We start from the raw sequence: 26,694 nt of genomic DNA on the forward strand, positions 1-26,694 counted from the left end.
ATTTTCCCGCAATTTTCAAAACGGAGGCGAGTATTTCAAAACAATTTCCAAAATCCGGTCAAGTTTGAAGCGCGAAAGCGTTTCTCTCTTTTTCTCTTCCGCAAGGAAGGGAAGACGGGGGAAAAATTTCGCGTCGATAACAGTTGCACGCAAGTGGCTTCTTTACCGTTCTTTGTATCGTAACATTACATATTAATATGGCACAATTATTTTATAAGCCACTCCATAGCGTAAAGGTAATAAGCTGACAATAACGCACGTCGGTGACCTAAAGTGCAAGTGGAGAGTTATCATATGTATGAGAAATATTTATTTATACTTCCATGGTAACAAGTGGAAACACGTGCCAAAAGTGACGCGGCAAAGGTGGTCATGCTATGTCTTGCGAAACCCACCCCAAACGGCCATTGGGGCCACGACATGGGGGAGTCTGAAATTTGATAATGATGGAGGTCAACAGCTTGCTGCCTCCAACCGCTGCAGCAACCACATACATAGGCTTGCACCAAGGCCCCACTACGAGAACGGAACCGAAACTACACTGTCACGACTATTGACACTTTACCACAATCGCACAACTAGGCATAGCTCGAGAATGATGCCTCCCAACCCACGTAGGGAGCTGCTGGCACGTAGGTTTTAGCGACCTAGTGGTCCAGACAGAGATCCAGATCTACGCAGCTAGACCATGGGGTCCCCAGAAACTTGGTGGCAGGTTTGGACATTCGGTCCAGACTTGCCCGAACCGGCGTCCGTAATGCACCACCTAAAGTCACCACCAGAGAACACATATAGGGTACTGCTGACATGCAGGTCAAGCAGTCCACTGGTCTGGACAGAGGTCCAGACCCACGCCATTGGACCAGGTGGTCCCCAAAAAGCCGACAGCAAGTTTGGACATTCGGTTCAGACTTGCCTGCATACTGGCACCTAAGCGCACCACCTGAACCAGATTCGGTTCAGGTGCTGCAGCCGCCTGACTCAGAACTGGTACAGGCCTGAGTCCGTGCTCGGGTCCTGAGCACTAGTCTGGACAGAGATATCCAGACCAGCAAAGGTGTTGGTTGCACTAAACGAAAAGGGGGAGGCAGGGAGCTGAAATGAGCACCTGCCACCTGGTGTCGGCATCACAGGGCCAACTGAGTGTGTGTCCAGCACTCAGTCATTGGCTTGGGCATGCCAATGGCCACCCTAACCTTGTCTGGGCCCTGTGCACAGACCAGGGGTGCCCAAAGTCCAGTCTGAACCAACTTGGTCCAGGCTGAGACAGACCGAAAAGAGAGAGTGAGAGAGGGGGGTGACAGTTTGGCTATGAACGAGCCCAAACCATCACGCGAGTACAAAAAACACAAAGGATGGCAACGTTGTTTCCATCCTTCCACCATGAATGGTGGCCGCAATACGGGCAGGCTACACTCAAGACCCCAAAACGTCAAATGGAAAAACAAAGAATCTGAACTCCAAAACGATGAAAGGGAAAGAGAGGAGCATTCCCAAAATCGTAACACAAGCATGCAACACAAGTTAATATATATCTAATCCACCGAAAAGAAAAACCTATATGCATAACATAAAATGCATACTAGGAATTTGGTTTCATGCTATAAGAAGGAGGATATAAGCATATACATCTTTTGATAGAAAAACAAAAACATGCAAAATGGAAGATAGTCAAAACCTCACCTCCAAGGCTTTCAACTGGCGTAGAGGAAACTCCGGGTGAGAAGCTTATGGGCTTCCACAAAAATGGCGCCTGGCACCCCCTCCCCCCCCCAAAACACACCCCACAGTTTGGGGGAAAGAGGAGAGAATGAGGGGAAGAGAGAGAGAGAGAGAGAGAGAGAGAGAGAGAGAGAGGGGAAATCGCCCCCCTTAGGGATTTCTCTCTCTTTCTCCAAGGCATTAATGCCTAGGGTTTCTAAATGGGTGGCTAGGATGGACTTAGAGGAGATGGAGGGCTGAGGTGAATCATGCCCCCTCATAGCCGCCCACTCCACCATTCATTTTCCTCTATTTGAAAACATTGAAAACTCTTTCAAAAATGACACTCAAAAGGCTTCTAAAATGCCATTAAAACCTTTAAAAATTACGGGAGGAGCCATTAGGTTGTCGCCCACCACAGCCATTAAAAGTGTGTCATTTAGGCTGCACTTAAGTTCTTTCAAAATTGCCATGGGTTGCCGCCCACTTGGCCAACCCATGGCTAGGATTCAAAAGGTTCCAGAAATCTTACCATGCTGCCACCACCCAGCTGGTCAACCATTGACTAGCTGGTCCTCTAGGACCAAAATCGTCCACATAGAAGGGTGTCATATGGGTCTGGGCCACCTCTGGTCAATCCAAATCCAAAACGATGATTAAATAATACATAAATTGTTTATTTAATACTTTTTAAATAAAATTTGAATTTATCATATTTTTATTTTCAAATTCCCAATCAGCATATAATTTTTAAAGCTTCATAGAGAAATTTTCCATCATTTGCGAGAAGTGCTCTCATTACGACCCGTATACCATCGATATGTCATTTCCAGTAATTTACATGAACTGACCAAGTTTTTTCGCCGTATAGGTCTCAAATTTGAGGACAAACTCAATATATATTATGAACTTACCTTGAAATTTTTAGAAGTTAATTCGTCCAGAATTGTGCTCTTCTAACTCGCATACTATACTTACACAATTTCGGATTTCGCTCATCATGAACCAAAATTCTAAGCATAATTCAAATTATATATAATTATGCGTGCTACAACCTCATAAACATACGAAAGTATACACCTCAAAATCGTGCAAACATTGAATTCCTCAGAAAAATTTGTGGGTCTTACAGAGATGCTGTGAAACTGCGACTAAGACGCCAAGCTGCTACGCCCACTGAACAACCCGAGAAGGAAGATAAATGGTTGCACTGGGAATACAAATCGACCACCAAAGACGATGGTTGAACAGAAGAGACATCTTGCCCAACGAAACACGACTCCCCGAATGGATGCAGTGTGGTAGAAGATGAGCAGGGCCTAACAACTGCGAAGAAAGGGGATAGAGGGATGAAACTGCATGAAATCCAACATAACGAAGAGGTGTAGCAACGATCACCGATAGCCGACACCATGAACGAGGGACCCTCTTTGAGCCAACAATGTATACTAGGCGACGCCAAATCACCAAGCAGACGTAGATAAGATACCCCCGCAGATACTACACACGTCGAGAATTGAGCCAACGATTGAAGCAAGCACACCTAACTAGAGCAAACCTCGAGAATAGGAGAGACGCCAAAGCCCATAGCCCTAGAAGCCACCGAGAAGCCAAAGCCCTAGAAGCCACCGAGGTAGAGACCACCAAGACTAAAGGCAAGGACTTAGCGCACCAATCGAACAACCTTCGAGCCCCCCAATACCAGGTTGAGGGAGATCGAGGCATAACAAACCTGATAACACCGCCAGCCCCACCGCAATTGAGCTTGACACATCGGGAAAGGTCATTAAGAGGGGGAAGAACAAAAGGAAGAGAGTTGTAGACACCACCACCCATACGAGCCCCAGCATCCCAATCGACTCAGAGCACCCCTCAAAGGCGACAATTAATACTGGCTACCGTGCTCATCAAATGGTTGGCAGTAGAGGAAAGCAGCATGGGAACTGATAGGGGCAGATAAATGCTGCATGCAGGCCCCAAGACATGTCGTATAGGAAGCTGCAACAGATAAGTTGGCGCACAAAACTGAGTACCACCGTGGAAAACAGGACCCACATGTGATATAGCCTTGAAAGGCGAGCGGATCGCGGTCCACGACCCCTTGGAGATCTTAACTTTGCACGAGAACCTAGCAACGACCGAAAAAGGTGCCACCAAGGCCAAAGGCAGCCTCGAGCAACGCTAAACCCATGCACCCTCCCAAAGCAAGAACAACGAGCACGAGGGTGAGGGAAAGCGAAGGGGCAGCCCACCATTTCCCTGGCCTAAAAAATGCCTCGGGAAGTAGAAAAAAGGTTAGGGGAGGATAAAAAATGCCTGCTAAGGGAAATCATAACACCCTCGGAACCCACTGAGCACATGGGCGACCTCTCAGACTTGCAATAAACACAGAAAGGAGACCCCAAACATCCGGCAACATCACACGAGAGCGCTGAGATAGGCAAGGCGCCGCATGATCCAGGTGGGGCGAATTGTGCTAGAGGATCACTGGGCCGAACACGACCCGAAACAAGCCGAAATCGCTTACCCGTGAACGACATTGGAAACAACGACGCCAAAAGAGTTGGCACCCAAAATGACCCAATCTTGATTGCTAGGACGGAAGAGAAAGGATCCTACAGCTTGGCGATCCTCACCCAAGGCGAGAAGGAGGCCTTGCGTCGTGAGATCTTAACCATGGACGGATCCTGATCGCAAGGAGGAGGATAGCTGATATCACCAGAGCGCCTGCATACTGGGTGGTGCCTAGAACCAAAGGGCAAGGCACAATGAAGGCAGACGCGACGCTTACGAAAATTGAGCGCCAAACAAGCGGCACACCACCAGTCACCTGGATGAGTCTGGAGGAGACGCGAACCAGAAATGCTCCTTGAGAAGAACCGCTGCTAGGAAGGCGAAACCTTCTGCCAGCTGCGAGAGTCGCCTGAAAGTGGAGAGCAACGATAGAAAAATGGGGCTCGGAGAAGAGCACCAACAAAGCAAGCCTGAAGTGGTTCAACCCTGACAGCCTGCATGAAGCGACAGATGTCATGAGAAAACAATGAACCGGAGGCCAGACAAGAATCGAACACCTCCGTGAGGGAAAGGAACAAACAAAAAGATAAGTGGAACGAGAGGGCAACAAGGACGCCTCAGCGATGCAAAGCGAAAGCGAGCCCCCATTCGTTCAAAGCCTCTTGGATCGAGGAAAGGGCCAACTGGTTGGACCGTAGAGAGAATGAGGGGCATAAGCCCCAGAAGAAAGGGGAAGGGGAGGGCATCGTTCCAGGCAGGAAAATCACATGAAACCCATCCCAGAGGAGACAAGAGAGAGGGCAGAGAGAGAGAGAGAAGAGAGAGAAAGAGAGAGGTTGAGAGAGAGAAACCTTACAGGTAGGAGAATCTCTGTGGTTGTGGTCAGTGGGATACCACCGGAAGACACAGGGCGATGGCGCTGATATAGTGGTTGTGGCCTAGAGAGAGAGAGAGAGAGAGAGAGAGAGAGAGAGAGAGAGAGAGAGAAATTCTCTATATTTTTCTTCTAACAATATGAGATGAGGTGATTGGTGATTAAAAAAAGAAGCAATTGAATTGATTGAATTATAACGCAGGTGAGAAATCGATGATAAAGAAACAGTACATGCATCTGAACGAGGAGATATTGAAGGAGAACCCCAACCATTTGTCCCTACATGACCCCCTCGCTTGATGCACGCCAAGACATCGTGGTGGTCGAGATACCTCGCCTTGGCAAGGAGGCTGCAGTTCGAGTCATCAAGGAATGGGGCCAACTCAAGTTAAAGATCACCCACCTCATCTTACTCAAGTTAAAGATTACCCACCTCATCTTCTGCACCACTAGTGGCGTTGACATGCCCGGTGCCAACTACCAAGTCACCAATCTCTTGGGCCTACGGCCCTCAGTCAAGCGCATCATGATGTACCAACAAGGCTGCTTCGGCAGCGGCACAGTCCTATGTGTCGGCAAGGACCTAGCCGAGAACAACATCGGTGCTAGGGTCCTTGTCATTTGCTCTGAGATCACGGCGGTAACATTCTGTGGACCAAGTGACTCACACCTAGATAGCCTAGTCGGTCAAGCCCTGTTTGGTGATGGTGAAGCCACTATCATAATTGGTGTGGACCCGATCCCTTCGGTCGAGTGGTCACTCTTCCAACTGGTCTCGACTGCAACAACCTTATTGCCTGCGATCGATGGCCATCTCTGCGAGGTCGGCTTAACATTCCATCTCTTGAAGGATGTCACTTCCTTGATATCCAATAACATAGAGAAATGCTTAGTTGAGGCATTCCAGCCGCTGGGGATCTCGGACTGGAACGACTTGTTTTGGATCGCGCACCCAGGTTGCCCATCCATTTTGGACTAGGTTGAGGCCAAGGTTGGGCTCAGAAAGGAGAAGCTAAGGGCGACGCGACATGTGCTGAGTGAGTATGGTAACATGTCTAGCGCCTGTGTGTTGTTCATCCTAGATGAGATGAGGAGATAGTCAAAGGAAGATGGGCACGCCGGCGAAGGGCTCGAGTGGGGTGTCCTCTTTGGGTTGGGACCTAGGCTCACTGTGGAGACTATGGTGCTTCATAGCGTTCCATTGGCAGCCTAGCAATTAGGGATGGCAGTGGGGCGGGGCGGGGGACAAGGTCTCCACCCCCGCCCCGCCTCAAGATTTTATCCTCTACCCCTGCCCCGCCTCCCTGGCGGGGATGGATTTTATCCTCCACCCCCGCCTTCATCCCCGTTTCATGTCCTCCATCTCCGGTTCAAACGGGGATGAGGCGGGACGGGGCGGGGATATTGCGGGGAAAAGTGGTCGGGGCGGGGCCCCGCTTTCCCCCGGTCCACTGCCATCCCTACTAGCAATTGGTTCCTATATATGCATATATATTTCCTACCTTGTTGGTTGATACATATTGTATTGGGGTAATGATCTCAGTAGTAATGTGTAATAAACTGTAGACTTTACATTATATGCAGCATCGCTGCATGGATGCAGCGACCTACTTGATAGCCACCAATCTTGGCATTTCTCGAGATGGGTGCCACGTTTGAGATGGTTGATCATCGGCAGTGAAGCATGCAGCTCCTCTGCGTTAAAAATGACCTCTAAATTGTAATAGTGAATCTCTATTGCTGTGGGTGACTTTTTTGTTTTTTGTTTTCCCTTGTTATTAATGGTGAAAATGTTGGCACTTAATAAACAAGCAGCTTGCAATTTTATTAATTTTTAACTTTTTTTACTTGCTCAAAGTGTGGGTGTCACTTGATTGGACCCGGATCCAAATTCGATTCAGGTATGACAACATGATAACTACTAGGACAATGATCTCATGATCTGGGACAACTCGACTTGTCAGTCTGTTATGGATCCGAATAATTCGAATAGATAAAATGGTCTATTATGGATCCAGATAATTCGAAGAGATGAGATCTGTTATAGGTCCGAATTATTATTATTGCAATGCTATAGTCTGCAAAAAGGGATTGAGATCAAGGGTTTAAATAGGAAAATTAGAGAAAAGTTTAAATCTAATCCAGATCCAAAGTTGAATCCAGTGCAAAACATTGATCTGGATCTAGCTCGAGTTTGATAGAATCTTGATTGGGTAAGTCTAAGCCCAATCTGAATATCCAAATGGATCCTATTTTGGTGCCAAATCTGAATGAAAACCAAGCTACATCAAATTGTTTTAGACCCAAAATTTTATGGCAATGTGATACTCAGAGAAGAAGGAGAACACATATTTAAATGTGAAAATTAGGAACAAAAACAAGTTAGTTACATGTATAAAAATGCAGTCGGGTCAGATTTTGATTGGGATCAACTGTAGATCTGACTTAAAATGTTGATCCATATCCGACCCAAATCCAAAAGTAATCCAATTATAAAGATCCGAACCCAATCATAATAACATGTTCGGATTAGATATCAGACCATATCCAATCCGTTTGCAGACCTAGGCACACTCACCCATACCCGAGTCAACGACTCACAATCCCCGCACTCTGTAAATGTAGCCTAGGGGTGTCCATGGGTTGGATTTGACCTGGACTGACCCGTACCAAACCCTATAGGGTTAGGGTTTGGTGATGAAAAGGAAGGCCCGATTAGAGTCCGGGTCAAACCTAAAGAATCAGATTAATGTATAGAGTTGGGTATGGTTTATGAAATTCCATACCAAACACCAGCCTGACCCGAGTTCCAGTTAAGATCTACAAATTTTCAATATAAAATGACAAAACATATTATTTTATTGGGTATGGCCAGGATCTGGTTCATGTAATCCTTATAGGATCTGGGTATGGTTTCTCTTATAGTGAGTCTAATTAGAACCGAGCCCGGACCCGATACCATCATCTCAAATCAGGTTTGGGTCTCGTTCTACTTGGGTCCGAACCAAACCCGATCCGTTGATACCCCTGTATAAATATAAGCCCGTGCCTACAGGGGTAATAGGAACTTGTCGGAGTCAGCGCGTGATGGGCCGAGCGGAGAGAGCGCGGGAAAGAAGGGAGAGTCGTCTCAGAGAGGTGGCGATCCAAAGGAGCGTTCCCTACACCGACGAAGAGAGGTAAGAAACGAGAAACCCTAAGCCCTGGTATCAATTTCTCGCGTTCTTTGATTCGTTTCTCCCGCGAATCTCCTCCACGGATTTGCGATCTTTATCCCAAACCCTACTTCGGATTTCTTGTGGAATGGAAGGCTCCGATTTCGATCTATAAGAGCCACTTTCGGCCACATAAAGCAGGAATTCTTGATGAGAATTGCAAACCGTAGCCTGGATTTTTAGTCGAATCATGGGCTTCGATGATAAGCTAGAAGTGATTTGTTTGTATCCCCTTTCCGTTCTTCTGTGAAAGAACTAGAAAATCATAAAAACGGATTTGCTTTTATATCTCGTTTTCGTTCTCTTGATTCTCGACGTGGAGTCTGGATGAGGAGAAGGTCATTCTGCATTTCCTTGTTTCGATGTTGAGTGCTTGGTAAGTGATCGAGAGGGAAGGGAATCAAATGCGGAGATTATACTTGATAAGTGGGAGATTCTGATCGATCTTGTTGAAACTGGAAGCCGGTTCTACGGATTGAGAAATTTCTTTTAACCGATGGCTTCACGGATTGCGTGTTTCGTATGAGGTATTGAAAACTGTTACGTTGAATCAAAGTTTCGTTTTCTCATACATAACGAGATAAGAATTCATTTTGGTTGAGAAGTAGTGGTTATGAGATGCCGGTAGTACTCCTGAAAAAACTGTGGTAAGCAAATGGAAGAAAGATGGGTGGAGTTCTAAGAGTTGAGTGGAGATTTGGGTACTGATGGGGTGTTGAAGATTAGAACCTTGAAGTGAAGCACTCATTTTGGTGGTGGCACTTGAATGAAAGGCTTGATTTAGTGATAAAAAATTAGGGAGGTTTGAGGGAAAATGCACATCGTGAGTTTAGACGTAGTAGAAGGTGTGCGTCTCTATGCTTCGGGCAAATGCCTAACTCTTTGACCGGTAAAGCTCCTGACATATAAGTTGCACGTCCCACCAATACCTAAGCATGTACTTTTTTTTACAGAGAAAGTTGGGTTAGGCAGACCCCTACCAGTTATACAACTAATACCATTGGGATTCGAACTTGCAACGCCCCAACACAAGGTGACGTGCACTAACTGCTCCTGCCAGACAAGCAGAGCCCCCGTTGGTACCTAAGCATGTACTTTGCTCCAAAGAGTCCGTCTACATTTACTGGAGGTCCTGCGAGCTCAGATGGGTGGCCTGATGGATGCTTTTCATTTGAATCTTTGTCTTTATGCTGCTCAAAATTCTAGAAAGAACATGCTTTGCCATAACCAGGCTGCTCAACCAGCTTTATTAGGTTAATGTTGGTTACACTTGTCTTCTCAGTGTAGGTTATGCTAATTTGAACACATCAGTTCTCAAGCTCATTCCGGCTCGTGGCTGTGGCTAAGGAGCAGATCGTGTTCCTTATGCTGAATCTTCAAACTACTTTCTTTGTTCCTTTGATGGATTATGAACAAAATTTGCCAAATAGCTTGTGCGGCAAAAGAACAATACATTGGTAATGGGATCACAATGTTGGATCAAAGGTGAAGGTCGGTCAGCATTATCATTGAAGAAAAAAGTTATTCAATTGCTAGGGCTTGAAGCGACAGATGAGTCTATTTAGCTCATCTTGAATTTCATTAATATCTAGATCATAAGAAAACTACAGTCTAGCTAAATAACCTTCTGATGGAAGAACTAGTCAATGGAGAGAAGGTGATGTTTGTATGGTTGACTGAAAGGACATATACTGGCTGGGAATGGCCAAACGGATATGTGCTATCAAATATAAGCATCCATTTGTCCATGAAAGAAAGCGAAGGCAATCAGATTCAAGATTTCTTAGTATGGATTAGTTCCAAGCATTTTTCAAATAATTTAATGGTTACACACACACACACACACTCTGCTTGTCGTGTGGTTCTAAATTGACCAGTAGTTTAATAATCCTAATGAAATCAATGCCCAAATAGTTCCAGTGTTATTAATATCAAAGATTGATAGTGAGAATTTGTTTGTCTATTTTGATGCCATTTATTGGTACTTGCTTATGTTGTAGCCAATTGATAAGTTATACAAGTGTTCTAATGATTCCAGAATTGAACCTTAAGGAAATCTGAGCTTTCCTTGGTACTTGTTACTATGATTTTCTTCCGCATAACACCAAATCAATTTTCTTTGTACTTCTCATAATGGTTCCCTTAGCCACATCTTTTTGTTTTTTGTGTATTTTTAAAAAAATATTCCAACATAAAATAGGAAGCCTCAACCATATGTATGTATTTGGCATGTTCCACTTGTTAGGAACCGGCCCTTGGTTTGTGCTTTTTCGATGGAAATATGTGATTTATAACGATTTAAATTTAAAACATTATGGGCCCTTGATTTTTTAACTCCTAAAAAGACCTGCTTACGTGTTGGAATTGGATGATTTAAAAGTCGGTCCTTACTAATTCAATGGTCTGGAACACATCTGTATGATCATAATTTAAAAATAAAAAATAAAATAAAAGTTGGTGAAAATTTGAGTCCACCTCGTGCTCATGGATATATATATATATATATATATATATATATATATATATATATATATATATATATATATATATATATATATATATATATGCTCTATAAAGGCATTTTTGTCATTTCACTCATGTAATAAAACTGTTTATTAAAATAGTTATTTTTCATTTCTTATTTTTTTATTTGTCTTAAAATGTAATTTAGAGGACCCTTAGGGGCTCATTGGGGGCTCCCAAATGTCAGACCATTGGGAGCTCCCAACAACTCCATTGGGAGCTCCGAATGGTCCTCTTCTCCTTTTTTTGTATAAATATGGGGGTTGTTCCCCCCTTTAGGTATTATCCTTGTATTAAGCGCTTGATCAATAAAAGGGTTATATTTTTACTTTTTGTGTATCATTCATTTGCCTTATTGATCTTTGTATTATCCCATAGAGGACTTGTGCATGTACACTTGTATGATTGTAATCTTGTAAAGCCTTCAAGTGGCTAGTGTTTTCGTGCTTCCACATACTTCCTTACATGGTATCAGAGCCATAGTGTTCTTGGACGAGAAAGGTTGCCGACCAAAGGTTGTGCTTGTGACAACATCCTCTCTTTTTCACTTCTTCCATCTCTTGCTCACGTGATGAAAACCAAGATTGATCTCTCCTTCAAGCTCAATTGTAAAAATTACATGATGTGGGCTTCCGCCATGAAAAACAATCTCAAAGGAAAAAACCTTTGGGGTTATGTGATGGGTACTATTCCCGAACCTCAACTTAAGCTCATAAAGATAGAAGGAGATCAAGAGAAAGCCCTAGAGGGAGATGCTCACACCAAGGCTATTGAAGATCATCATAAACAAGTAGAAGATTAGGAGAGTAACCACACGAAAATTCTTGCATGGTTCATGAACAACATGGAACTTATGGTATGTGTTAATTGCAAAATTTTGCAAAGCCAATGAAGTTTGATTTTTCATGAAGGGTATATATACCCAAAAGGATCTTGCAAGAGCATATTTCTTGTAAGAAAAGGTTAGGACCACCAAACAAGGTGAAATGAGTATTCAAGACTATTGTAGTGCTTTAAATCTCCTGGGATGAACTAGCACTCTTAGAGCCTAAGTGGGTTTCTATTGAACACGTGAAACTTAGGTAAAAACAAATGGAATAAGAAAGATTTTTTCAATTTCTATTTGGGCTTTTCGAATTTGAGCAAGTTAGACCTTTTCTCCTACATAGATCTACTCATCTTCCTTTCGAAGATGCTATTGTCGAAATCATCCAAGAAGAAACTTGTCTTGGTATGAGTAAGAGTTGTGATGAAGTCTTGGCCATATCTAAACCTGGCAACCATGTCAAGACCTATAAGCCTCCGCACTTTAAGAGGCAAAATAACTATAGTAATAATAATAACTATAGTGGAGGAAGAAAAATGATTATTTGTCTTCATTGCAATGAGTCGGGTCACATTAAATCCGCTTGCCTAAAGTTACTTGAAACTTTCAAGTATAAGTTTGCTTTCGTTGAAGAATCAATTCCCAAGAAAGAAGAAGGCAAGAGTGTAGAAGATCTTAAAGACACACTTTGACAAATATCCATGGCACTTCAACAAATTCTCAAGGCAACTTCTTCTGCATCGGGTGCCGCCATTGTCTCTGCATCCTCACCCAGTACGTACTCTTGGATTCTAGATTCGAGAGCATCTTTTTATATGACTCCCCGTGAAAATCCCTTAACCAATATATGCACCAATGCAAATTTATCTTGTGTTTCTATGGACGATGAAACTTTTTTGAAAAATTAAGTATAAGAACATTGGATTCTAAAAATTCTCAAAAAAAATTTGTTCCAAAAGTTAAAGTTCTTCTCAAACTAAATTTAAACATTTTTTTCGTTTCTCAATTTACCGACAATAGATGAGAAATATCTTTCTCATATAATGGTTGCTTTGTGCAGGATCTTCGGTCTGGGAAGCAGATTGGGCAAGGCCATAGGAAGGGAGATCTTTACTTTATGGACTATTTGTCTCCTCCTTTAAACTCTTTTTGTACTTATGTTCAAGATAATGGTATTGAAATTTGACATAAAAGACTTGAACATCCAAGCTATTCTAAAATGTATCTTTTTTCTTTTGGGAACAAATTTTGTAATGAAAAAGATATGACTTGCAAACATTGTATTCTTAGGAAAATGAAATCTATTCCATTTTCAAATTGAACATTTGTCTCAACAAGACCTTTTGAATTGATTCCCTCATATGTATGGGGTCCTTCTCTGGTCATGTCTAGATGTGGTTACTCGTATTATGTGACTTTTATTGATGATTTTACTAGGTATGTATGAGTCTACTTTCTTAATCTTAAGTCGAAAATTTTCTCCTTCTTTAAAGAATTTTACATTAAGTTAAGAATCGATTTCAAAACAATATATTTATTCTTATATCGAATTTGGGTGGGGAGTATCTATTTAATGATTTTCAAAATTATCTAAAACTAAATGGAATTTGCTATCAAAGATTTTGCCCCTAGGACACCACAACAAATGGGCTAGTGGGAAAAAAACATAGGCATATAGTAGAAACCACTAGAACATTACTTATCTTTAAAAATATTCCCAAAAGTTTTTTGGCTGAAGCCGTTTTAACTTCTACTTATTTAATAAATCAAATGCCATCATCCACTTTGAAAAATATCTCTCCTTACGAAAAACTTCTCAAAATAACCCCCCGACTTCAATCGTTTGCGAATTTTTGATTGTAAATGTTTTGTGCTTTTACACAAAAGAGATAAGTTATCTCTAAAAGCAATTAAATATGTTTTCATTGGATATGGTGAAAATAAAAAATGATATAGATGCTTTGATTTCAAAAATAACAAACTTATGTTTCCAAAGATGTGACATTCTTAGAAGATGAAAATGGTTTTGAATAATATGATAAGAGGGAGGAAATGGACTATATGTTTTTGTTTGATCTCTCCCCACGGGGAGATATACATGCTAATGATGCTTATTTGAATCATTATGAAGTTATAGACGATATAAATCATCAATATTCTAATATTGGAACATCACCAAGTAGTGATGACATCATTGATAGTTCTTCTAAAAATATTCAATTTTATACCCGGTGTGAGTAAAATAATGCTATTAGTGCCTTAGAAAAATTTTCTCAATATAATGAATCTATAGAAAAAACTCCTCTTAAAAGATCTAGTAGAGAATTTATTCCACCAAATAGGTTTGTTTCTCATGAGACATTATCTCCTAATTATAGGACTTGCTTAATAACTTTACATTCACATCATGAGCCTTCACACTATAATGAAGCTAAAAATGTTCCTCATTGGATTGAAGCCATGAACATAGAACTAGATGCTCTTAGGAAAAAAAAAATTTGAGAGGTGGTTAAGCTACCTCTAAACAAGAAACCTATTGGATGCCTATGGTATTTAAAGTTAAAACCATGAGTGATGAAACTTTAGAGAGATATAAAGCGAGCTTAATAGCTAAAGGATACTCACGAGAATATAAAATTGACTATGTGGAGACCTTTACACCCGTAGCTAGAATGACTAGTGTTAGGATTCTAAAAGCCGTTGTGTCAACTAAAAAATGACCTATATATCAATTAGATGTTAAAATATTTTTCTTAATGAAAAGCGAAATAAAGAAGTTTATATGGATCCTCCACCGGGATTTGACATTGAAAAAGAAAAATCTCTTAAACTTTTAAAAGCTTTGTATGGTCTTAAACATGCTCACAAGGCCTGGTATGATAGATTTAGTAATGTTATGACGAATTTGGGTTTTCGTTCATGCTATATTGATACTGCTCTCTTTGTGAAAAATACAGGTACTAACATTGTTATCCTTCTACTTTACGTAGATGATATGATTATAACAAGGAATGACAAAAAATGAGTTGGTGATGTTAAAAATGTGTTAAAAGATAATTTTGATATGTTTGACTTAGGATTTTTAAGATATTTTTTTGGAATTGTGCATGCTTTTCCAGAGGGTATATACTTTTTAAATGAAACTTGATGCAGATATATGTGCTAAATCTGACATTTCAGATGATAAGAAGGTGAAAACTCCTAAAGTGGTGAATGCTAAATTAAGACTTGAAGATGGGACTTTTCTTGAAGACCCCACACCTTATAGACAACTAATTGGGTCTCTCACTTATCTGTCAATCACCAAACCAGATATCGCTCATGTCGTTGATTCTGCTAGTCAGTTTAAACAAGCTCCCATAACTTTACACATGAGTGTTGTATTAAGGATCGTCAGATATATCAAGAATATCATAACTAAAGGGCTCGTTCTATCCTCATCTTCTCTTTGGATTTACTTGGTTATACTTATGCAGATTGAGTAGAAAATCCCAATGAAAAAATCTCAATTACTATTTTTGCATCTTTTTTAGGTGATTTTCTAATTGCCTGAGAGATGCAAGAAGCAAAAGAAGATATCATTATCTTCCACTGAAGCAGAATACAGAGCTATGTCAACTACAACCATGAAACTTGTATGGTTAAGAAATCTTATCCGTGATATGAGTATTAACGTTGTCAAACCTTCGAAGATGTGTTGCGATTATAAAAGGACAATTTACATTGCCGGCAACTAAATCTTTCATGGGCACACCAAGCACATCGAGATGGACTGCCATTATGTTCGTAATGAATTTCTGAGAGGAACTATTGAGTTGCCTTTTGTCACTTTAGAATTTTAACTTGTGGACTTCTTCACTAAGCCTCTTGTTGCTCCACGTTTCCTTTTTCTTCTCAACAAACTTTCGGTGTTTACACCGTAAATTTCACTCATGTAATAAAATTGTTTATTAAAACAATTATTTTTCATTTCTTATTTTTTTAATTTTTATTTGTCTTAAAATGGAATTTAGAGGACCCTTAGGGGCTTTATGGTCAGAATGACCATAAAGTCGTTGGGGCTTCCAACGTTCAGAAATATGACCATTGGGAGCTCCCAATGGTCCTCTTCTTCTCCTTTTTAGTGTATAAATATGGGTGTTGTCTCCCCCCCCCCCCCCCCCCCTTGAGGTATTATGCTTGTATTAATCTCTTGATCAATAAAAGGCTTATATTTTTACTTTTTGTATATTATTCATTTGCCTTATTAATCTTAGTATTGTCCTATAGAGGACTTGTGCATGTACACTTGTATGATTGTAATCTTGTAAAGCCTTCAAGTGGCTAGTGTTGTCGTGCTTCCACATAATTCTGTGTTGTACATGCTTGATTTATAGGAATCAACTCTTGGATTGTCCGATTTTGACACACAGGTAGGTTTTTTGTAAGGTTTAAAAATCGAGTGTGAAAAAGTATCTAGTATGGTCATACTTTTTTTGAAGTCTTTTTAGCATTAAAATTATAAAGTGGGTTTTAGTTTGTTTAATTGTAAGAACCACTAGACCTTTTTCTTTATGAACTATGCTTTAGATGGTGGTCTCCAGAAACAGTTGCTGTTGTGACTGGAAGCAATAGAGGCATCGGATTTGAGATTGCGAGACAACTTGCAAGGAATGGCCTCAAAGTTATCATTACATCAAGAGACATAAATGAAGGTCTGGCAGCAATGATGTCCTTGCAAAAAGAAGGTTTAGATGTTAATTACCATGAACTGGACATTTTTTACTCTACATCTATCAAACTATTTGCTGAGTGGATTCTTCAGAAGTATGGTGGTCTGGATATTTTGGTGAGATATATTCTCTTCTTTCTCTTCCCTTTCAAACTGTAATAATTCTTCCCCAATAGTGAATAACATTTTCTATTTGACTTTTTGTCAAGTTTATTTTTTGAGAATTAACGTTTTCTGAATGCAGAACCATCAGAGTTTATGTAGGTTTGTGTTTGACTTAAGATGTTCCATTGGCATATTTTGGGTAACAAAGTCTCTTGGAGATGTCATGGTTTACATACACTACTGCATTATGTTTTGAGCATAGAGCATTTATTTCATCTTAATACTGTGAACTGCCTCAATATATTGGAGCATGAACAACTTGCACTCAATTGTAAAAATTGTTTTGGTTTTTCATGGCCAGTTGATTCGAGATTTTTTTAATACAAATATCTTTGTGCCACCAGTTTCGTGTCCCCCATAATCAAAATGGTTCTGAAGAGGGAAGGTTCGGGTGTCCCAAACGCAAACCAGCTCCAGCTGGATAACTTATTGGATTTGAAGAAGGGACTACAAAGCTAGGATTGAACAATAGTCCAGCAATAGGCAACAAAATTGCCAGATGGTACGCCCACCCGGGTCACCCGAGTGGCAGCATTCTTGGGGTGAAGGTGCTGACCCCTTCGACACAGGTTCGACTCCCACCGAGTGTGTGGGTGCCTTTAACTGGTGGGCTCCATAAGGGCTTGGGTGTCAATGACCCACCCGGGGTTTACCTCGCAGAGGGGTGGGCCCATTAAGTGGGCCAGTTCTTGGTGAGGGTTCCTCGTCATAAAAAAAAGGAATTTGACATTATTTTAACTTAGGCTTGTCATCTATCCAATTTGTATCTAGTCATTTAAGAGCCATCATCATGGCCATTGTTAAGATCATTTCCTGATGAAACATTGCTCATTACTTGTTGTGCATCCTATTGACTGGGATAACTTCCAAGCCTTCTTTTAAGCTATGTTGTTCGGAGCAAGGTTTTAAAACTCGCCGAGTCAACTCGGTGACTCGGCTTGACCCTCCAACGAGTCAACCCGGCAAGGTAAACACGTTTTGCAAAAACTCGGGCTGACTCGGGCGAGTTTTGGGCACTTTTTCCTTTTTTTAGATGTGTTTATTAGTGCATATAACTCCGCCTGTGTATAACTGTTTAGTTATATACTACCGGTCCCAAGCCCGGATAAAGACGGAGGGTTGCAGTAGGCCAGTGACAACCAACATAAAAACTTAGTCGTCACATCCTATGAATATGAACCAATATGAGAATTTCGTTGGGGCGTTCCCTACTGAGCGACGCGCTGTACTCTATAGGCTCGGAGGCAGTGATAAATGGGCAAGGGTTGCTAGGTCGTCGCCCAGAAGCGACGCGTCACACCGGCGCCCGGGTGTGGTGTCAAATAGGCAAGGGTTCCCTCACTTTGTTGGACGGGTGGGGGTAAAGAAGATAGTTCAAGACAATAAAATTAGGTTAGCCACTTGGAACATAGGGTCTTTAACTGGTAAGTTGGTAGAGTTAGTAGATGTTATGTGTAGGAGAAAGATGGATATTTTCTGTCTACAAGAGACCAAATGGGTAGGTGAGAAAGCAAAAGTGATAGAACCTTGGGGATATAAGATTTGGTATACAGGAATAAATAGGAATATGAATGGAGTAGGGATTGTTATTAGTCGTGAGTTTATAGATAATGTAGTTGAGGTCCGTAGGAAGGGTGATAGGATTTTACTTATTAAATTAGTATTAGGTACGAATATTATTAATATTATTAGTGTTTATGCACCTCAAGTAGGTTTAGATGATTCCATTAAGCGTCAATTTTGGGAAGATTTAAATGGAGTAGTACAAGGGATATCCTATGGAGAAAAGCTTTTCATCGGCGGTGACCTTAATGGACATGTAGGCATTAGTAGGGATGGATTTAAGAGTATCCATGGAGGCTATGGTATAGGAAAAAGAAACGAAAGTGTAAAAAGGATTTTAGATTTTGGTTTGTCCTATGATATGATCTTAGCAAACATTTGGTTTAGGAAGAGGGAGTCTCACCTAGTAACATTTAAAAGTGGGGTTAATACGAGTCAGATAGATTTTTTCCTACTTAAAAAGAGAGATAGGGGTTGTTGCATCAATTGTAAGGTTATACCGGGAGAAAGGTTAGCTACACAACATAGAGTCTTAATTTTAGATCTTAGAATTAGACAATGCCGCAAAAAGGGATAGACATAGGATAGATCCTAGAATTAAGTGGTGGGCACTGAAAGGAGCTAAACAAAGAATGTTTGTAGAGCAAGTAGTTAAGGAAGCTGATTGGTGTTTCGAGGAGGATTCAAAATCAATGTGGAATAAGATAGCGGGTGGCATGAGAAAGGTGGCTAAGGAGGTATTGGGTAAGTCTAAAGGCGGTGCACCGCTAGGTAAGGATACATCATGGTGGAACGAGGATGTCAAATTAGCTATTAAGGTTAAAAGAGAGTGTTATAGAAATCTAAGTAAGAGTCGTGATAATGAGAATTTGGAGAAGTATATGATAGCAAAGAAGGAAGCTAAAAAAGTAGTTCAAAACACGAGGGATAAGGTATACAAGGAGGTTTATGACAAGTTGGATACCAAAGAGGACGAGAAGGATATTTATAGGCTTGCAAAGATGAGAGATAGGAAATCGAGTGATCTGGGTATGGTTAGATGCATCAAAGATGAAACACAAAGGGTTTTAGTCAAAGATGAGGAGATTAAGGAGAGATGGAAGGATTATTTTGATAAGCTATTTAATGGAAGTCATGCTCAGGATCTTGGAGACTTCTCCATTCATTTTCATGAGATGAATCGTGACTTCATGCGCAAGATTCAAAAGAAAGAAATTGCAGAGGCTTTGAAGAAAATGAAATCAAGAAGGACAGTTGGCCCAGATGGTATACCTATCGAGTCTTGAAAATGCTTAGGTGAGAAAGGTTTAGAATGGTTGACAAATCTTTTTAACAAGATTTGGCGGACAAATAAGATGCCTAATGAGTGGAGGAAGAGTACTTTGGTGCCTCTATATAAGAATAAGGGCGATATACAAGATTGCACAAACTATCGTGCTATAAAACTCATGAGTCATACTATGAAACTTTGGGAGAGGGTGATTGAGTATAGGTTGAAGAAGATTGTCATGATATCGGAGAATCAATTTGGTTTTATGCCTGAAAGATCAACTATGAAAGCTATACATCTTCTTAGACAACTTATTGAGAGATATAGAGAGAGGAACAAAGATTTGCATATGGTTTTTATTGATTTGGAGAAGGCATTCGATAGAGTACCTAGGGATGTTCTTGAAAAGAAGTGTTTTATCTGGTTACGGGTCATGGATCTAAAGATCCAGACCCGTGACACCCACTTCTTCATTAATGGCATTATGTAATATTGATCATTGTAAAAAGGGTATTCTAGTACCCTAATTTTGTTTGTAATCTCATGTTAGCATAAAGGTATACACAACAGCCGACCCATATACAGCTGGGTATCGGTTTTTCCCAAACCTCTCTCTCCCTTTCTCTATCTCTCTCTGTTTTGCAGCTCTCCAACGTGGAACGAACTGCAGGTTGCAAAACTAACATGGTATCAGAGCCACGCTTCAGCTGAAACTGGGATCAATTCAAAAAGGCACGTCTGAAGATCCTTTTCTCCTATATTTCCTCTTCCAAAGTCTGAAAATAAAAAAAAAGGTATGTCTGTTCTTGTTTTCCTTTCTTTTTGGATTCACGACTGACCCAGTCAGTCTCATTCTTTTCATCCTACATCTGTTTCCTGTTTCTTTCTGGAATCACGACTGACCCAGTCAGTCTCAGTCTGTTTCTCGCCTCTTTCTGGAATCACGGCTGACCCAGACAACTCAGATTTTTTTCTGGTTTCTGGGACTCACGACTGACCCAACTAACTCAGTTTTTTTTCTTGGATTCACGTCTCATTCATCCCCTTCTTTCCTCACCCAGCCAACTCATTTTTTTTTGTTCACGTTTCGTTCATTCATTACTTTTCTCCCTACAGGAATCTGGGCTGAGTCACTCAAGAGAATACGTATTCCTAATGTATCGGCTTGTTAATGGCTGAATGAGGAATCTGGGCTGAGTCACTCAAGAGACAAAAATAAACAGTGGCTAAACCAAGGTTCGGCCACCACCGAAGTAGGAGAATCGATATCTCGTTCACTTCTGTTGTGTGACAACCAGAGTGCCATTAGTATGTCTTTTAATCCAATCCATCACAGTCGTGCCAAACATATTGAAATAGACCAGCATTTTGTGAGACAAAAGGTAGAAGAGAAAGAGATTGAGCCTGAATTTGTTCGAACTACAGATCAAGTGGCGGATATATTTACAAAAGGATTGACTAAAGACAGATTTTGGACGTTAAAAGGCAAGTTGTTCATGATTCAAGATCATGCACAACTTGAGGGAGGGTGAAAAGAAGTGTTTTATCTGGTTACGGGTCATGGATCTGAAGATCCAGACCCGTGACACCCACTTCTTCATTAATGGCATTATGTAATATTGATCATTGTAAAAAGGGTATTCTAGTACCCTAATTTTGTTTGTAATCTCATGTTAGCATAAAGGTATACACAGCAGCCGACCCATATACAGCTGGGTATCGGTTTTTCCCAAACCTCTATCTCCCTTTCTCTATCTCTCTCTGTTTTGCAGCTCTCCAACATGGAACGAACTGCAGGTTGCAAAACTAACAGTTCTCTGGTGGACAATGATGAAGAAAGATGTTTCTCTCAAGTACATTAGTATAATTAAAGATATGTACGAAGGAGTAGTAACCAATGTCCGCACTTGTGGAGGGGTGACAACCAATTTTCCTATAACGGTTGGGCTACATCAAGGATTTGCATTAAGCCCTTTCCTATTTGCTATAGTGATGGATGAACTTATGAGATCTATTCAAGAAAATGTGTCGTGGTGGTGTATGTTGTTTGCTGATGATATTGTTTTGATTGATGAGTCTAGAGCTGGGGTTAATGCTAAGTTAGAATTATGGAGACAAACATTGGAAGCAAGATGTTTTAAGTTGAGTAAGAGTAAGACAAAATATATGGAATGTCGATTTAGTAAGCAACGAAGTAGTGATGGAAGTGTAGTGAAGCTTGGTGAGCAAGAAATATCGGTGGATGACTGTTTCAAATATTTGAGATGTATCATTCAAAAGTATGGAGAAATTGATGGAGATGTAAATCATAGGATAAAGGTTGGGTGGATGAAATAGAAAAATGCAACTGGAGTGTTGTGCGATCGTAGAATGCCATTGCGGCTGAAGGGAAAGTTTTATAGGACGACAATTAGGCCCGCTTTACTATATGGTACGGAATGTTGGGCTGCCAAGAGACATCATATTCAAAAAATAAGTGTAGCTGAGATGCGTATGCTTAGATGGATGTGTGAAAATACAATAAAAGATAAGATTCGAAATGAGGAGATACGTAATAAGGTAGGCGTTGCATCCATTGAAAATAAGATGAGAGAGAATCGTTTACGGTGGTTTGGACATATTCTGCGAAGGCCTAATGATGCTCCAGTTAGAAGGATGGAGAAATGGAAAAATATATTAGTTAAAAGAGGTCAGGGTAGGCCTAAGAAGACTTGGATGGAGATGATAGGAAAGGATATGAATGCTTTGAACCTCACCGAAGACATGGCATTGGATAGAAATGATTGGAGGAGAAGGATTCATGTGGAAGACCCAGAATGATTTTCTTTTTTGGTTCATATCGCCGACCCCAATTGTTTTGGGATGAAGGCGTAGTTGTTGTTTGTTTATTAGTGCATATGAAAATGATCTCACATTTAGTGCATATGAAAATTATCAGATGTGTTTATTATATTTGCTAAGAAGTACACAACATTAGAATGAATAAAAAACTTCATTGGAAACATATAAGATTGAAATTCTTTTTTTTTTTTAGTTTTTACCCAAAGTTATGCTCTTAAAAATTAAAATCTATCAATTATATTCATGATTTCAAATTTCATCAGCGTGGTATCTATGTTAAGACAATGTTCTAAAGGCTAATTCATATAGATGCAATAAGGCTTGGCGATGTTGTTTTGTGGTGTTTGTGACGATGATAAAGACCACAAATTCAGGATTTATGATCCATGAAAGGCCAAATTCAATTCATGGTCCGTGTTCTGAATTAACTAGTGCTATTCATTCAATTGATTTGCAAATTGCAAAATAATCTATATTCCTACTTGTATTACATGCTTTAATGTACTTATACTTTTGGAAATCCTTCATAGGGAACATGTTGAGGCGATTTATTAGGGGCATATTCCTATAATTTCCAATGTCTGGGAAGGCATTTTTTTAGATAGGTGCTAAGTGGTTAAGATGATCTAGGTCATATTTTCTGTTGTTTGTCACTAGTAATGACAATTTAAATGACAAACCTTTATATATTTTTACTAGTCACTAGTAATTAGGTCAAATCAAAAGTTAACAAAACTGGGTCCGAGTCACCGAGTTGACCCGCCGAGTCACGAGTCAATAAAGAATGAGTCAAGTCCCGAGTCACGGGTTTTAAAACCTTGGTTTGGAGCTTTTAAGCCAAATTTTGGCATCTTGTGTCTTCTTCCAGTTTGGATGATGATCTCTTTGAGTGATGAGTTTCTGATGAGAACAACTTCTTGTTTTTCTCAACTTTTTACCAAGAAACTTTCATAGAAATGCAAATGAAGAAAATAAGGTACTAAGGGAAAATGCACTAGATATGACAATTAAGAAAATATTTATGGAAATTTTACAAGAACATATAAAATGGGTAGAGCTGCATTTAGAGCAATAAATACATTTTAACTTTGAGGTTCTAACCATCCTGGCCTTATTTTGTGGTTTATTTTCTTGTAATATAACCATTTATTGCAGTCATGGACTCGGGTTATCTAGGTTTCATGATGTTTTCTTTTTGTTTTTGTTTTTTTTGTAAATTTTCTTCTTGTTATTGCCAGCTATAAAGGTATTTTCAGCTGCCGAAAACGGCATTCCATCTGGTCAAATAATAATGGCAATAACTAAGTTACATATAGCAAAGTTGTATATAATTGTGTTATGTACAGTATCATGATCATTGCCTTATCATTAGATGATACATTATATGGTTGAAATAACATGTCATATTTTCATAATTTACTGGTCTTCTTTTATAACATTTTCAAAATATCATGGAGTTTTAGAATATTATCTGCAGTCATTCTCATTGTCTACAAAGATTCTTGTGCTAAAATGTGATCCTAACCACACAATCTTTTTGTTGTTTTGTTTTTTTAACTACTCTTGCTACATGTAAAAGGCACATTTTCTTGTGAGAGTTAGGGCTAAGAAGAGCTTAGCTAGGAGGTAGGGCTAACAGACGTGCACACACCCATTACCAATGAAAGGTGATGAGGCGCAGGTCCAAACCCATGGCTCCTCTCACTTGTACAGGGATAAAAGAGGATGTCTGTTAAAATATGAACTGGAGGTTTATGTTGTTGTTCTGATGTCCTTACAGTAAGATCCCCGTTGTTTATTACTCTCCTTCCATTTGTACAGGGCTAAACAATGATGTCCATTAAAATGTTAATTGGTTTTTCCAATAGATAGTAATAATGTTTTTTATAGTAAGAAATCCCTGCTGTCCATTATCTTCTTTGGCATCATGTTATATCAGTAGCTCATTTCTTTAGTGACTTATTTGCGAGTCTTACTACACATGCAGGTCAATAATGCAGGTGTTAATTTCAACATTGGATCAGATAATTCAGTGGAGTTCGCTGAGAAGGTTATTGAGACAAACTATTTTGGCACTAAACGGATGACTGAAACCATGGTCCCTCTGATGAGATCTGGTGCTCGGATAGTTAACACTAGTTCCAGACTTGGTAGGCTAAATGGCCGAAGGAATGTAAGTAGGCATCTTCCTTGCTTGTTTGTCATGTGTTTATAGGTTATCGATCTGATTCTTGTAAAGCTTTTTCAATTGTGGTCCTTGTTTGTCATCTTATTCTTTTTATGTTCCAAATTTCACTGTCTCACTCAGATTTGTCTAGTTTATTTTCAAGTCATAAGTTCATAAATGATAACTCTTTTCACTTCTTTTTTCTGAGAATGAAATCTAAGAAAATTATACCCTATTGTTTATTGGTAGGGTTCGCAAGCCAATATAACATGTTGGAAGAATGAGGCATGATAAGAGACAATCCAGATAACTCACACATAGAATGTGGTGGCAGAGCTGCTTAATCTTTTTCATGAAATTTATTTTCATCACTGATCAGTAAATCATTGATGAATTATGATTTCAGCCTATTGATTCATCAGTGATGGATGATTAAATCATTTTCATAAAATATGTGATCATTTCATTAGCATCATGACCAATCATGATACTTTATGCTGCTGTATCATGGGTTTTGTGGCAACTGCTGCTGACTTGCAAGGGCAGTTACAGGATAAAGGTGCACCGGAAACATTGTGCTCACTTCTTTTCCTTTTAATGAGTAATCGGAACTCGGAAGTGACTACTTTGTCTCAGTGACCAGGATAATTTGCCACATTCAGTGAAATTTCTATCCGAAAGGCCTTAGGATATGTTATGTTATGGTTGATGTTCCAAACATGGCGAGAGGCGATCTTTGTCAAGTTCCTTGGAAATTCTTCCAGAATTCCCACTTGGACGCAAGATCTAGATGTCCCATATGAAGAATACTAAAGTTATAAATTATCCAGAAGCCATAGTTTCTGACTGTAGGTTGCCACATAAAGACAATCCATTCCAAGATAGTTTCATAATATCAGCAATCAATAATTTAGCAATGTTTTAGATGATCATGGGAGACAGGCATGGCAAGCGCCACATAATTTACAAAGCTTTCTCATCTTGTTTGCTGTCTTTCTCAAAAGAGGCTCGGGGATGTTAATCTGAGGCAGCAGCTCTCAGAGGAGGATCAACTTTCAGAAGAACTGATAGATGCTACCGTTGCCAAATTTCTTGAACAAGTGAAAGACGGCTCCTGGAAATCTGGCGTGTGGCCACAAATATTTACTGATTATTCGGTTTCAAAACTGGCAGTGAATGCTTACACTCGCTTGATTGCAAATAAACTCTCAAACCAACCACATGGACAGAAGATCTACGTGAACTGTTACTGCCCTGGTTGGGTGAAAACTGCCATGACTGGTTGGGCGGGGAATATGACCACAGAAGAAGGCGCCGATACAGCAGTGTGGCTAGTACTGTTTCCCGGGGAGCCACCAACTGGGAAGTTCTTTGCAGAGAGACGTGAGATAAGCTTCTAAGCTAAGCTTGTCATGCTTGAACTCCATCGCTGTTTATGAGCATGGCCAGGCATATGGTCCTCGTTAAGAAAACAAGAGTCCAAGCCCAAGTCTCTAGACGCATGCAGCTGAACACCCTGGATTGTGATCATGGTTGAATGGATCGGTCTCAACGCATCCATTTTTTTCCGGAAAATTTGTTCCAGGTTTTCTCTATTGTAACTGGTGCATTTTTTCTATAAAAGCTTCCTTATCCAATACGTTTGGAGAAAGAATGGATGTTTGTAGCCCCTTATCAAGGCGTGTGTGTGAGCGCACACACACACACACAAGTGCATCTGTACAGGAACGTGCAACCACACACACCTATGCCTATGTGCATGTACACATGCATAGTCTCACGGCACACAGGGCGACTTGTGAATTCCACCAAGTTGCCAGGATGTCACAAGTTCAAAACCCACAGGTGGCATCCCTTGCTGCAAGGTCCAAGCTGGGTGTACTCACCAGTGGGCAGGGGGGACCTCAAGGGGGGCGGAACAAATCCAGCCATCTCAAACGGTCATCCAGTGCCCCCACATTTAGGGATGGATGCATACGGTTCCAATTTCAGATTATAAAATACATTGGAGAGTCGGATCCAAAACAGCCAAATTTTGCAAATGCCCGGTCCTGAATCTGACTGTTTGCATCCTACCCACAATAGCCTTCACCAGATTACGGGTTTTTTGCTTCTGATGAAAACCTGCACACTTTTTGACCCATCCATGGTATCACAAATCTGCATGTGTGGTGTGCTCCGGTGCATGTGAATACAGGTTACCGGATGAGTGGAGCCCTTGGGGCCAGGGGTGAAGTCTTTTTCTGCTTGGTTATGTGTCATTGATTATTGCCTAATCCCGTTGAGAGCGACGGATCTATGCTGTGATTATGAGTGTGATCAGA

General features: G+C 40.5%; 1 protein-coding gene and 1 pseudogene across 1 annotated transcript; both read left to right on the forward strand.

The window, feature by feature from the left end:
• Nucleotides 1-757: 757 nt before the first annotated feature.
• LOC149840351 (chalcone synthase pseudogene) lies at nt 758-6,302 on the forward strand (annotated as a pseudogene).
• A 1,855-nt stretch (nt 6,303-8,157) lies between these two features.
• On the forward strand, nt 8,158-26,007 carry LOC149840352 (short-chain dehydrogenase/reductase 2-like). The gene is made up of 4 exons (XM_090004407.1): nt 8,158-8,268; nt 16,223-16,481; nt 24,191-24,376; nt 25,375-26,007. The coding sequence occupies exons 1-4, from the start codon at nt 8,177-8,179 to the stop codon at nt 25,768-25,770; spliced, it is 933 nt and encodes a 310-aa protein (XP_089860533.1). The 5' UTR covers nt 8,158-8,176; the 3' UTR covers nt 25,771-26,007.
• The last annotated feature ends 687 nt before the right edge of the window (nt 26,008-26,694 follow it).

The sequence above is a fragment of the Nuphar pumila genome, chromosome 4, assembly GCF_984573655.1.
Source record: "Nuphar pumila chromosome 4, dmNupPumi1.hap1.1, whole genome shotgun sequence".
NCBI lineage: Eukaryota > Viridiplantae > Streptophyta > Magnoliopsida > Nymphaeales > Nymphaeaceae > Nuphar > Nuphar pumila.

What these genes read in the sequence shown, in the direction of transcription:
- LOC149840352 (XM_090004407.1), top strand. Translation starts at nt 8,177, where the DNA reads ATGGGCCGAGCGGAGAGAGCGCGGGAAAGAAGGGAGAGTCGTCTCAGA. An exon ending in CCCTACACCGACGAAGAGAG is followed by an intron (nt 8,269 to 16,222) that starts GTAAGAAACGAG and finishes ACTATGCTTTAG; the next exon opens with ATGGTGGTCTCCAGAAACAG. An exon ending in GGCTAAATGGCCGAAGGAAT is followed by an intron (nt 24,377 to 25,374) that starts GTAAGTAGGCAT and finishes CTTTCTCAAAAG; the next exon opens with AGGCTCGGGGATGTTAATCT.